Here is a 14,731-nt window from a genome sequence, read left to right as displayed (position 1 = left end):
AATCCATTGAGCATATATTACTGGAGGGAGTATGACGCAGGACCATAACTGGGATTTTTGTATTGTCTTGCCGCCCCCACCAACTCGGAATTCGATAATTTTATAACGGTGTTCACCTAAAAATTGCCACCCAGATCAGTCCCCCCCCCCCCCGTGCCCTCTAGTACCGGCGCTGGTATGACGTCAGTGGTCTACATTATTCCTTGGAAGATCACGTGACGCGTTGAATGTTGCCGCATCTCCGTTATTTTTTAATGGCATCCATAGTTGCTTAAAGGAGTTTCAAACAATAAATGAAAGAAATTTCAGTATTGATGATATGATTCCAAAATTAATGAGACATAATTCCAAAATTAATGAAAGAGATAGTTCCAGAATTAATGAAAGAAAAAATTACAGAATTAATGAAAGAAAAAATTACAGAATTAATGAAAGGAAAATTACAGAATTAATGAGAGAATTCCAAAATTAATGACAGACAATTTCAGCATTGATAAAAGAGATAATTTCAAAATTAATAAAGCAATAATTCCAGAACTGATGAAAAAATTCCAGAATTAATAAAAGAAATTATTCCATCATTAACGAAAGAAATTATTCAGCATTAACGAAAGAAATTATTCAGCATTAACGAAAGAAATTATTCAGCATTAACGAAAGAAATTATTCAGCATTAACGAAAGAAATTATTCAGCATTAACGAAAGAAATTTTTTCATCATGAATGAAATAAGTAAATTCAGAATTAATGAAAGAAATAATTTAATCTTTTTCTATCTTTAGAAGAGTTTTTTTTTTTGTCTTTAAAAGAAAATTAATTGCAATATTTAGAGACTAAACTACGTTTCAATGAGGAAATTGACAGGCACGAACTGTGTTATTTAATGTGTCATATGTTTTGTATGATATATATGTGTATGTGGCCTCCTTTATTCATTACGGATGATGTGAAATAAAGTAGGTAGAAATGTAATCTCTGAAAGTTTTAATCAAAATTAAATATGTGCCTATTCATGTAAAAAATATGCATTTGTTAAAAAATTCCTTGAATTTTTAAGTTTTACCTTGAAAAGTGCTTGAATAGTCCTTGAATTTTTTTTTCGTTGGAAGAGTACGAACCATGTTCAATAATTAAATGTATGTATCTTTTACATTGAAAGTCTGTTTGAACAATGTTTGACAGTTAAATATATAGTACTGTATAAGATTCACGTCCATATAGTGTAAGGTTATAAAATTGGCTAACAGATGGCAGCAATAAATTTTTTTTGTTCGGATGGAATGGATTGCCATCTATTGATATAAATACTGAGAGATCAACTGTGCTCGCCCTCTGAGGGTTTTTTTTTTGTTTTCCCGAAAACACTAAAAAAGAACCACTGATCACAATCTTAAAGTATAGAAGCCGAATACTTCTTCTACTATGATCAGAATAAGTTGAAAATTTGCATGAAGATTCTTCAACTAGTTTTCAACCCATGCCACGCGAATCCGAGTTTTTTGCTGTGGCCCGCCGACAATTTTTAGAAAATGGCTACTTTACAGAGAAAACGATTAAATTCCAGGGAAAAAAAACAAAAACAATTCGTTAAACAGGTCTGTCCACTGGAATCTGTACTACGGTATTTAGAACTGTGAGATACTTTCTGGATTCAACACAAATGTGTGCACTTGACATTAAAAGAAAGAACAAATTCGGGGGTCCCGGTGCCGAAACAGTTTTTGAGGCCTATGATTTCACAAAGGCAGATTTTTTCCGATTCAGCAAGTTGCCCCCAATCCCAATCTTGTGTAAACGCTTCCAGAGTTTACCATGTTTGACCCGATTGAATGCCTTCTGAAAATCAAGGTAAACAACATCTACATTTTTGCCCTTACCACAATACATTATTCTCGTCTATCCACTTCACAAACTGCCTTTTGATAATGATTTCCAAAATTTTCGAGAGGGATCTCGTCAAACTCACAGGATGATAATTGGACACAGCTTCTCTACTACCCTTCTTAAATATCGGAACACCATTAGCAAGTTTCCAATCCCTTGGGGCGATAAACTCAGTAACGCTACTTGAACGCTTCTTGACATAAACAAATGCTTTTTGACCCAAAGAGATATAAATAACCTTCCATGGGTCATACTAATGAATTATATACAAAATTTCTTGGCACCATGCAAAGGTATATTCAACAATAGCTGTAGGCACGTCACACCAAATATATTACTTTCATATATTATACTAGAGGCTGATGTGTTACATGATACATTACAAATATATTTTCCTACACCAAACATATATACATATTTTTCTCCTTAAAATTTACAAATTCATTAACCATTGAATGAAACGAACCTCTCAATATCTGTTATTTCCAGCATGCAATTTTTTTATAGCTGCCTTAAACATATAAAATGTTTGCTGCTGTTTAATAATATCAAATTATTTATATATGAATAGTATATGATATTGATATTATGTGATCTCTCATAGTGTTTCTTTGTATATTCATTCTGGGGTACGAATTGGGATTCTTATACATGAATAGTCAAACTTTATACAAATAAAGTTGACGTATATTAAATTGGATTAATGATACTCTATTATGTGAAGAACTGGTGGTTTGTAGAACATCACATCGAAAACAGTCATAAAGGTGATTTATAGTGTAGATTGAATTTTATATATGTTCTCCCCCAAACTTATAATCCATATAAAGTAAGTGGGAACATCCATGCAAAAAACACTTCTTTCAAACTTTGGCATTTATTTATATATCATTGCTGTAATTGATCTTAATTTATTGACGGTTTAAACCAGTTTTGACACTTTTTTTTTAATGTGATCTTCACGTATTCCCAAGGGATCAGCATGATCGGCCCAGGGAATTTGTTAGGTTAGTAGACATCCATGACCGAACCGGGATTTGAACCCAGACATGCACAGTGAGAAGCTAGTTCCCTAACCATTCGACTGCCAGGCGGCAGTCATGTGGAATGAATTGTCATGTCATCAAGGATTTTGACTTGTCATGTCGAAACCCAATCTTGGTTTTAACTTATAACAATTTTATATATGCTTTTTTTCAAAAATGATTTTAGAAATTTTTTCTAAATTTCATTTTTTACTTGCTTGTTTATTTTAATTGTTTTTCTGTTTATTTTGTTTATTTTTTCTTTTGTGGCATCTTTTTCCCCCTTTGTGATGCAAGTGCCAACCTGGCATTCACCAATAATGTAATGTAAATAAGTGCAGCTTCTACTCATACTTGCAAATCTAGCTTTTCTTTGTTTCCGCTCTTTCTCTGATGCATGTGATTATTATTTACCTTCCAAGTGTTCAAAAATATTTTCTACAATGAATTTAATGCTTGATAAAAAAAAATCTCAAGATGGTTTCATCGGCAGTTTCATGTCGAACTTATTTTGCCAGATGAGTAATTATTTATACAACCTGTTTTTCAGAATCATAGTAAGAAGAATGTAATGAAATTAGCACTTCCTGTAGCTGTGAAATTCCTGCATCGTGGGAACAAAGAACTTAGCCGAAATTTGTCAAGTTACCTTTCTTTAGCAGCTATAAACAATGCAGAGCTTCTAGCTGTACATGTTCAACCTATCATTGATAGCATTATTAGTGGTATGTATGATTTGTTCTGGTTTCTAAAATCAAAGAAAGATATAGGTAATGGGAAGACAAGTTCAAAAAACAAAAAAATGCATTAAAATTAGAATTTATTTTGTGTGAATGGTAGATTAGACAGGCTACAAATCATTAAAGTTTTAGACGTTTGTTTTAAAAAAATTTATAACACCCCACAAACTTGCAAATGCAGTTCATGAAAGGCTCAAGTTAGAAAGCCCAATTCTACAATATGCCTTAAATTTACATTTTAGTCTTCTCTGAGGTTCTTAAGCATATTTGCAGTAAATCATTTGCTTTAAGTGGATTGTAAATGCTTCCCAAAGTGTCGAAATACTTTTTCATTTCAATTAAAAAAAAAATAGAACATCCAAATAAAAATCATGTCACATAATTATTTTGTACTTAAATTTATTAGAATTAGTACTGCGCTTCTTCCCTGATTATGTATGCAACCAAAGGTTTTAGCGACTGGCTGATGCAAAGATGCATTCAGGAAAGAAAGTTCAACTGCCTCTGAGGGGAATCAAACCCATGTCCTCTCACTTGCTGGGTGAGCTATGCAACAAGTAAAACAACTTTACATAATGAAGAAAGCATTATCTGGATATTACGCCGCGGTGAAGTCTGAAAAAAAAGTAATCTTTGGTCTTCTTTCTAAGTTCACCTCGCCGTAATATCTTGTAAATATGTTTCCTTGAAATGTAGGACAGAGAAAACAAGCTGTCTATATCTCTCTCAACCTTAAACGATGTTTGGCCAGAACAACCCCCACCAAACTTTAGAGTCTATGACAACATAAAATATTCTGCTATGAAAATTCTGACTACCATTGCGTCTGCCCACTTAAAGGCAATACAATATTGAAGTAAGCAAAAAAAACCCTCACATTTCCAAAAATATAACACAATGCAATATAGCAATGAAATATTGAATGGAAATGCCACTCCACTACTGTTAAAGAGACAGGTGTGAACGAGTCAATGACCGGGATAAGACTATTTATTAAGAGAGACATACAAGCACACACATACGCAGATAACTGGAAACGACCAATTGACATACCATCTGTATATTACAGAGATAATGCAAACCAGGGGGATTATCTTTCTAACACCAACCATTAATCTCACATTTTCAGACAGCATAAATGCGTAAGTTCATATAGTACAAATTTGGGTAATGCCTTCGTGAGCATATCAGCAATTTGTGATTTTGTACAAACATACTCAATTTGGATATTATTTTCTTTGATAACATCACTTAAAAACTTGAGTTTAATGCCCAAATGTTTGTCTACCATGACTGTTCTCATTTGTTACACATTTCATACAAAATTGATTATCTTCATATACAACAATATTTTCAACATTAATTAACAGAAGATATAGTCTTAAATAATATATAGGTATATTCTTAAACCAAAAAAAACCATCTTGAATTGCTTCTACCATAGCAATCACTTCTGCTTTGGTATAATATATGATATTGGACTCTCTGATTTTCTATCATTGAGATACACGTATATGGTGTAAAAACATTTTAAACACCTGTCTGTTATGAAAAGAGTACAGCAGATGGTTTATATCAATACACAAACTGTATAAGCAGTTTAAGAAATTTTAGGAGGTCAAGAATCATGTTGAATTGAAGAATATCAAATAGTTCTTCAGCTTTCATATTGTGTTTTATTAAAATTGTATATTTCACATGAAAAAATACACATATCAGAAATAATTCTGTAGAGAGCAGAAAATTATTTTAGTCATATTAAGTATGTATTCTTTGTATAATGTAGTGACTTTTTAAACATTACATGCAATCAATGTGTGTATTTGCAATGGGAATTTTTATATTGAAAAGCAATATTTGAGGTTTTTGACAGGATGTTCTACATGACAGTTTAAACTATGGTTTAAACCGTCAAAACCTGCTAACCCTGGTTGTAATCCAGTCCTCTCTACATGAAGCCGTGAGCTACAAGCTGAGCTTTGTACTTGGCATCACGTTTCTTTCTGAAGACCCACTTGCATGAGATTGCTTGCTTTTATATAGTAATTTTCTCCAGAGTCCAGGCGTTGTTCTTGATCATGCATTTCATTTCTTCGTCCATGGCTTGCTTCCAGGGTCACTGTTCCTCTTTCAAAAAAGATTGAATATTGTTTTTTCTATGGCAATCATTGCCATGCAGGCATCAGAATACCGGATAGGCTGTTTCATTTCTCTTTCGGATCTCCTTCATTCTGGTGTGGCGTGGCAAATTTTGTCACTTTCAAATACAAATACAAGGCCACAACAGGTAAAATTCCCAGTGAGGTGGCTGAGAAAAAAGGCCATAACAAAAATATGGATGCCATGTGTTTCTAAAATACAGCAGCCCAATTAAAAATATTATAAGAACTAAAGACTTTATATGTACATCATAAAATATAATACAATGCCCATAAAAAATATTTATTATTTTCCCCTTCTTCGTTGGATCACCATCACTGTCCTGAGAAGAGAAAATATCTTTAATGGTTGTATCATTGATCAGGTCGACTATATTGCCAGTGATGACAGCCTTCTTTTCTTCATTGAATTTTACATTTCTGGAGACTAGGATGCGTTTCATCTCTGGGTCCATGAGTCTGTATCCCACTGAACAATATCCGATGAAGATAATTTTGTTCTATCTCTCACCCAGTTTCTTTCGTAGAGCTGCAGGAGTTGGCAGGTACGTACTGCATCCAAAAACTCGAATATTTCTTAGATCTGGATCAGATCCAAACTTCAGTTTGCGCAGTGTACAGTTGTTTACATTATTGCTTGAAATTCAATTATATACGTTGTAGCAGCTTGAATTGCTTCGTCCCACACTTGTTTAGGCAAGTTGGCTTCAAAGATGAGGGCCCGCCCTTTGTCCAACAAAGTTTGATTCACTTGTTCAACAACTCCGTTCAACATTGGAGTATATGGAAGAGGGCGGATCAAACATGATACCATTTTCTGTTGTGTAATGAACAAGTTCACCTTTCGCATATTTGCTAGCATTATCACACCTGAGATTCTTTACAGAAGTATTCAGTTTCAGAAATTTTATCAATTCTGTAGAAACTTCACTTTTCTTTTTCAGCAATCTAACCTCCATGAAGTGCGAGTGATCATCAATAAAAGTGATGAAATACCTCTTGCTCGCATAAGTTGCTGGAGTGATCGGACCACAAACATCAGTGTACACCATCACCATAGGCCCGGTTTCTTTTTTCCTTGGTTCTTCCCAATTGGTTCAGCACTTGGCATGTTGAATGTACAGACTTCACAAAATGAGTCTTAGACTGGAAGCCCAAGTTCTTTCACAGCTGCGTTCGATGGATGATGCCATCAAACTCAGCTGTGTTCAGTTCCACATTACACAGGAACATATGATGAAGTTACATGAGGAGAAACCACTAACATACTGTCCTTTAGTGTTGAGTTGAGCTATGATGAAAATTTCACTGATGAATGAAAAGCATTTCTCTCGATTGATTGTTCTGATGTGCTTTTCTCCAGCATCAGTGTTTCAGCATCAATGAGTCCTTTCGTCACAAATTCCAGACTTAGATTGTCACTAGGCTGATTCTCTATAGCTGACTTAATTACATCATATTCCGCCAGTAATGACATCAGAAGATAAACTACAACATCCACTTCACACTTTGAAATAATTCACGGGTGCAAATTTCTCATCTCGTTTACGATCCCGAGAAGTTCATCGATGAATTGAGATGCATCGAACATTCATGTTTCTTTTTCATGGTAGCCAGCCTTTGTGACATAAAATCAGATTCACCATTCCATCCTTCAAGCATGTGGATTTTAGCTTGTTCCACATATTTAGGACAGATCATTGTTCGCTCATGGACATCAAAACTTTGTTATTGACGAGAGTCATCAGCAACACGTAGGCTTGCTTGGCTTTGACTCATTCACTTCACGTCATAAGTAAGCATCCAGCTCTTTGGCAGTGAAAAGAGCCTCCACCATCTGCTCCACAACAGCAGTTTCCCTTCCACCATGCTATTTATTATATCCACCAGACGATTGCTTACTAAACCGAAATAGATTTATTGTGAAAACATGAACCACACTTTGCTGTTAAAAAGTGGTGAGAATGAGTCTATGACCGGAACAAGACTATTTATTGCGAGAGAGAGATACAAGTACACCCACACATATGCAGATAACTGGAAATGACCAATGGACATGCAGTGCTATCTATATATTACAGAGATAACATAAACTAGGGCGATTATCTTTCTAACAACTACCACTCATCAAGTGCCGTCAAACGCATGGGCCTACCCGGGCATGGCCCAGGGGCCTTACAAAAATGAGAACCGGTTGAAATTTTCTAGAATTTTCCAGGTAAGGCCTCAGAAAAATCACTTGGCCCAGGGGCCCCTGATTCTCTAAAGATGGCCCTGCACTCATCCAGGGGTCTATTCCCTTGCATTACTTTCATTAGTTGTTCTTTTGGCTAGTTGGTCAGCCAGTTTATTCCTAAATCTCACCTATATGCTTTGACCCCTGACGGGCAGATGCGTGAGTTCTTGTGGAAGACATCTCTGGCTGTCTTTCATTAGTTCCTTTGAGATTAGTTTTTTAGAGTCAGTGATATTTGATCTGGATATAGATCCACTGTTGGACGAATCATCATCCTATTTGTTTTCTTTTATGGTCCTCTGATTGAAAATGTTCTTGTACTGGTTGTTGAAGTAGTTGGTATCTTTCCAATTTTAAATTTGTAGCCAAGCAAGAGGTTATGTGGGTAATCTTGAGATGACTTGTCAATCATTTGTAGGAGCAGTGCTATGTATGCCTTTGTCCTGTACAAAAGTATACAATAGAGGTCAGGTCACCATGACCAGTGATTCCTATTTAGAGAAAAAATTTTTTGGTTATATATACATTGGATCTCGCTTATAACATTTTTCAAAAAACCGTCATTAAAAACATTATAAACAGGAAAATGCTTTAAGTGAGAAATCTTTGTGAGAATTAGAGTTAAGATCACGAAAATAAGTCGGACTAAGCTGAAAAATATTCTAGTTGGAATCTGCTATTAGCAGGATAGACTGTATTTGGTTTTTCCCAGGGTTATCAAATTTGCTCCCTGGGTAGATACCCATTTTCCCCCGGGCTGGATTTTTTGTGGAAAATGGGGTTTTTTGGGGGAAATTGTTTTTGAAGAAAACCTGTTGCTTTCAGATTAAAATTTTATTTTGAGGTTAGTTTATGTATTCCAAAAATTGCTGCATGCCCTTTTCTTATGTAAGCATTTAAATATGAGATTTACATATTAAAATATGTTACAAGAAACTGTGAGCAGAAAATGTAACTATGGACCTTAATTTAACAAATATACCTGATATGTAATATGTGATAAGCATATCTACAGAAATTATTCCTTATTTATAATACACAATAATTTTTCACATGCACAAATCCTTGTATATATAAATTGAAACCTCTGTGAATAAGTAAATCAATGTATGTAAAATGAATTTTCATAAAAAAAAAATATTTACATGTTTGCATTACTTTTTCATAAGTTTGCGGCGGCTCACCAAAGACTGTGGCCAACAGTCGCCAAGTGCGGAGACGTTGAAGTTTGTGACTCTACAGACGGGAGCAGAATGTTGATTCAATATGTTGTGTTGTCTATGATACATGAAAAGCTGATTGTCGCAGTGGTGACCGAAATATTTGTTATCTTGACCAAACAAAATAGAGCGATTACAAAAAGGTCCTACCCTGCTGATCCTAATGGCATCGGCAGTGCTGCACGCAGCACATACCCAAACTACACTGAATAATTATTTGAAAGGGTCGGGAAAAAATGGCAACAGAGAAATTGCTTGGACTGACATAGCAAATAAGAAATTTCAAAATTCCAAAACACTATTGTCTAACGCAACCCTTTTAGCACATCCGAAACCTGATGCCAAACTCGTACTTCAAATAGATGCATCTGTTTTTGCCATTGGCGGTGCATTGTTTCAGGTGGTTGACAACGAGCTTCAGCCTCTTGCATTCTTTTCTAGGAAATTATCTCCCGCAGAATGCAACTACAGTGCATACAACCGTGAGTTTCTGGCTGCATATGCTTCTATAAAGCAGTTTTGGTATATGTTAGAACCTAGTGACTTTTCTTGACTCATGGACCATAGACCATTGACATATGCCTTCGGGCAAAAATTAGACAAGGCTTCTTGTCAATGCATGCAATTAGATTTTATTGCCCAATTCACTACTGACATACACTATATCAGGGGTAGCGAAAACATACCCATGGATACACTTTCCCGCATTGCATCAATTTCAATGCCCAATCCTATTGACTATAATTAAATTTCAAAAGTACAAGAACACGACCAAACTTTGATCTTTTACAAAATTCACGAGGATTACAGCTCAAAAAAAGTGACTTTGCCAGACTAAAATACTTCACTATTTGGTGATCTCTCCACTGGCGCAGCTAGACCATATATACCAGAACAATTTCAGAAGCAGATTTTCGAGACCATTCATAATATTTCCCATCCAGGAATTAAAACTACAACTAAATTAATTTGGACTCGCTTCATTAATTAAAGATTGTAATAACTGGTCTAGACAATGCATACCTTGTCAAAAATCCAAAATAACACGACATATGAAAACCCCATTAGGTTTATTTCCTGACCAAACTGAGCAATTTGATTACGTCCATCTTGATATCATTAGTTCTCTTCCACCTTATGGTGGCAATGCCTATTTTCTAACTATGGTTGACAGGTTCACACGTTGGCCGGAGGCGGTCTCGATTCCAGACATCAGCGCTGAGACTGTAACTCACACATTTTACTCAACATGGATATCTCGCTTCAGGGTGCCATCCCAGATTACAACAGACTAGGGCCATCAATTAGAGAGCTCCCTCTTCCTAGCACTGGCAAAAATACTAGGAATTCAACGAATACCTCACCATATCACTCGCAAGCAAATGGCCTCGTGAAGGAGCTACACAGACCACTCAAAGCTGCCATTAAGGCATATAACACATTACTGGTTTATTGCCTTACCCACCATATTACTCTGTTTCTGTAGCGTCTTCAAAGAAGATCTGAAAGCTACCATCGCGGAATTGGTATATGCCTTATAATTGGTATACAGCACTAGTCTGACTTCCCGGAGAAATATTCGATCCCATTCTAAGAGAAACATCATCAAAAGAACTTGTTGAGACTATCAAAGAACATTTTTCAAAATTATGACAGCGATGAACATCTTGTCATGGAACACAAAGTATTTTCAACCACCCTCATCTAAAGGACTGCTCACATGTATTCATTCAGCACGATGGAGTGTGGAAGCCGCAACAAGCTGTATATGATGGTACAAGATTCATCGAAAGACTGGTTATTTGTGGAGATGAAGATTACAAGGAAGAAAATTCATCACTGCCCCCCACGGGGACTCAAACCCCGGTCTCTCGCTTGCTGGACGAGTACTCTACCATCTAAGCTATGGAAGCAGATAGAATATTTCAACCTTGGAGCGTATATATATGTTGAAAGGCACCGTACATGGACGGCGTCAACAATCAACTAATAGCTCGTGAATGACAAAGGCCAACCAGATGGCTATATGCATATAGAAACGTCCTCTCCACTTGTAAATACAAGATCTTGTATTGACAAGATCTCGGCAAGCGAGAGACCGGGGTTCGAGTCCCCGTGGGGGGCAGTGATGAATTTTCTTCCTTGTAATCTTCATCTCCACAAATAACCAGTCTTTCGATGAATCTTGTATTGACAAGTGGAGAGGACGTTTCTATATGCATCTATATGATGGACCATTTCAAGTGATTCAATGACATGAAAAGAAATTCAACATCAATGTCTCTGGAAAAAAATGAGCAGTTTCTCTGGACAGACTGAAACCCGCCTTCCTGGCTTCAGACGTGAATGATTCCAGTCCGTCATCAACGAGAATTCTTTTGCTTATGTCTCCCATTCCTCACACAAAAAAAAACACGTTCTGGATGAACTGTTCGTTTCTCGGACCGTTTCAAACCGTAAGTTTGTTGCTGGGTGGGGGGAGTGTGCAGTGGCTCACCAAAGACTGTGACCAACAGTCACCAAGTGCGGAGACGGCATGAGTCAATGTTTGTGACTCTGCAGACCGGAGCAGAATGCTGATTCAATATATTATGTTGTCTATGATACATAAAAAAGCTGATTGTCGCAAGTTTTATACAGGTGAATCAGACTTTGATAACTGAAATATCAAGAGACAAAAATATCATCTCATAAGGAAAAAAAAATAACTTTGTGGGATTCTTGAATTGAACAATGGTAACGAACACCTTCAAGTGAAACAGAACAAAAAGTATAGTTTTCCTCTGAAAATAAGACCTAACCAGAAAATATAAGCCCTAGCTTGATTTTTCAAGATGTTCATAATATAAGCCCAACCCCGAAAATTGGCCTGTTTAAATCATCAGCTAGATGAAGGTATTCTGTAGATCTGTTGCTATACATGACAAATTTGTCTTGTATGAAATGATATTAATATACAATAATGTTATTGACATTTGTATTTAATGATAATTCAAGTTCTTCTGTAGTTTTAAGTTTCCAAAAATCGCTAATTTGGACAAGTGGAAACACCTCCAGAGTAATGAATCGCTCAGAATGACTATTATGTCCTCTTAACCAGATCATTTTGTAATTATTATTGCTCCTTTAAAAATATTTCGGAATTTAATTTAATGAAGCAGGGATCTTCGTGTAAGGAATTGAAGAAAAAGAGAAGCATGCGACTTTATCTCCTGGAAGTTTGGGTTCGATTTAAAAAAAAACAAAAACTATGAGGTTTTTGTTACGTAGCTATAAGTTTTATTTTTGACGGATCATGACACTTTTGGATACATTTTCAGGCTTTGAAAAATTTGGAGAAAAAAAATTGAGGCACCATTCTCTGATTTCTCAGAATTTTCATTATCCAAATTCATTCATTTTACCGCAAACAATCTTCTTGCTACAGTTCTGCATACAGCTCAGGGTGCAGATACAATTATGCAGAAGTGGGTGTGTTTGTGTGAGAACAATTATTCCTTTATTGTATGGTCAATTTTATTGATTAATTCCATAGTTTAAACATGCACCAAAAAATTTATATTTAGACATAAGATGTGCACATAAAGGATGTACATATATTTTTAAGTTACATATTCTGAGGTTGTGAAAAAAGGAAATTTGTAATAGTCACGCTGTTGACAAGGATATACAGTAATACTTTTATTCATGAGGCACGTGAGGTTTAAGTTGTATCGAGAGACGAAGACATTCTCGAAGAGTTCAATTTTAACCTTCATGAGGAAGGGTTGTCAGATTCGCATGTTAACGTACAGTTGTTCTATATTAATACAAATACAACGCCACAACAGGCAAATTGCCCAACGAGGTGGCTGACTTAAGAACATCATGGATCCCCGAGCCCCTACCTACTACTGCTACCCCACACATGCACCCCCCCCCCCCCGCGCGGAACCCCCCAACGAATCGGTACATGCGTGAATGTGTGTGTACGTGTAGTGCAACCTGACGTAAAGTTGTTTTTGTGTAATGCTTGTTATGTGTAGTGCTGTCATCTGCCCCCAGTTTTACTAACTATGAGTGAAGTGTTATGGTTGAATGATTTACCGTTGTAGGACTGTTGCTCTCTGTGGCGAGACTTTTTAACGGGGAGATCGGCTCGCATTTGCGCCTTGAAGTTGGGAACCACAGAAAACCAACTTCAGCCGACCACCACTGTGGGGTTCGAACCCGGATCCTCGCATCACGAGTCCGGCACTATGTAGAATAAAGGAATTTTCAATGTTTGCCGCTCCATGTACACCACACCAACCATCACAAATTCAATTTTCCTCCCATTTTGCCCAAAAAACCCCGCCCGGGCTGTAAGTGAACAATTATTCCCTTATTGTATGGTAAATTTTATTAATCAAATACATAGTTTAACATGCACCAAAAATTTATATTTAGACATAATGTAAGATGTACACATAAAGGATGCACATAAATGTTTAAGTTAGATATTTTGAGGTTGTGGAAAAAGGAAATTCAATTTTCCCCATTTTTCCCAAAATACCCAGGTTTTTTCCCCAAAATACACTGGGTTTTTAGAAAAACTTAAAGCATATAGCTTGGCTCTGTAATAATAATAGTCATCAATGATATTTCTTGCTGTCAGCTTTGAAATTTTAACCCTTTAAGTGGTTTTTAAAATTTTCCTGATCCACATTATAACTGTCACATTGGAAATAAAAACATGTCAAGAACTCTAGATATTTTGTGGTGACCAAAATAAAGCAGATCAAGTTTGACGAGATATCTCGAGATTGCCACTATAAGGGTTAATAATTGGAGTTATGATAATATATGCACTCATTCTTTTTCAAAGTTCAGAATTTCATACTATGTGGTATGAGAATGTGCAGTAAATTATTTTAATATGTTCTTCATAAAAAATTACACATGAAAAGTTTGTTAAATATTTAAATTAATGTTGTCAATTATTACAGGTAATTATTCTCTAGCTAGAGTATTGCCTCAGATTTATGCAGTCAACAAAGAGCCAATTCATGATCATGTTATGGCTTTAGTTTCCCTTTTACCACAGTGTGAGAACTCTGAAAAGCTTAGTTTACTGAACTTGTTTGGATTTATTGCAAAACACAAACCTGCGGTATGTATTTTATGAAATGAAACTAATTTGTGAATTTTTTATCTTTTTCAATCATTTTACCCTTTCCCAGCTTTTTCAATATAAGCTTAGGCATGTGTTATCAATACTGCCATTCTGGCCTATCCCCAGTGTAGCTTGGACATGAGAAATCTAACAGATGATAGTGTTGCACATGAGCCATGCATATTAATTGTGGTAGATGTTAAAAAAATTTCTGATCATAAAAAATAAGCTCAGAAGGATCCAATGTTAAAGGCAAATAAAAAAGGAAAAGTCAAGAATCCCTGAAGTGCTTTGATATACTATATTATGCCACTTAAGACGGAGTCTTAATAC

General features: G+C 35.8%; 1 protein-coding gene across 1 annotated transcript in view; it reads left to right on the top strand.

The window, feature by feature from the left end:
• The window catches only part of melt (ventricular zone expressed PH domain-containing protein melted), a 127,855-nt gene that overhangs the window by 31,347 nt on the left and 81,777 nt on the right, over window positions 1-14,731 (top strand). Inside the window, exons 4-5 of the mRNA XM_089232622.1 lie at window positions 3,460-3,634; window positions 14,232-14,395. Coding sequence (XP_089088748.1) covers window positions 3,460-3,634; window positions 14,232-14,395 — 339 coding nt within the window. The remainder of the gene's footprint in view (window positions 1-3,459; window positions 3,635-14,231; window positions 14,396-14,731) is intronic.

The sequence above is a fragment of the Pholcus phalangioides genome, unplaced genomic scaffold (assembly GCF_987345545.1).
Source record: "Pholcus phalangioides strain wild (caught in Gottingen) unplaced genomic scaffold, Ppha-v1.0 ptg000007l_1, whole genome shotgun sequence".
Classification (NCBI taxonomy): Eukaryota; Metazoa; Arthropoda; class Arachnida; order Araneae; family Pholcidae; genus Pholcus; species Pholcus phalangioides.
Note: the sequence above shows the minus strand (reverse complement) of the source record. Positions and strands in the feature narration are given on the sequence as shown.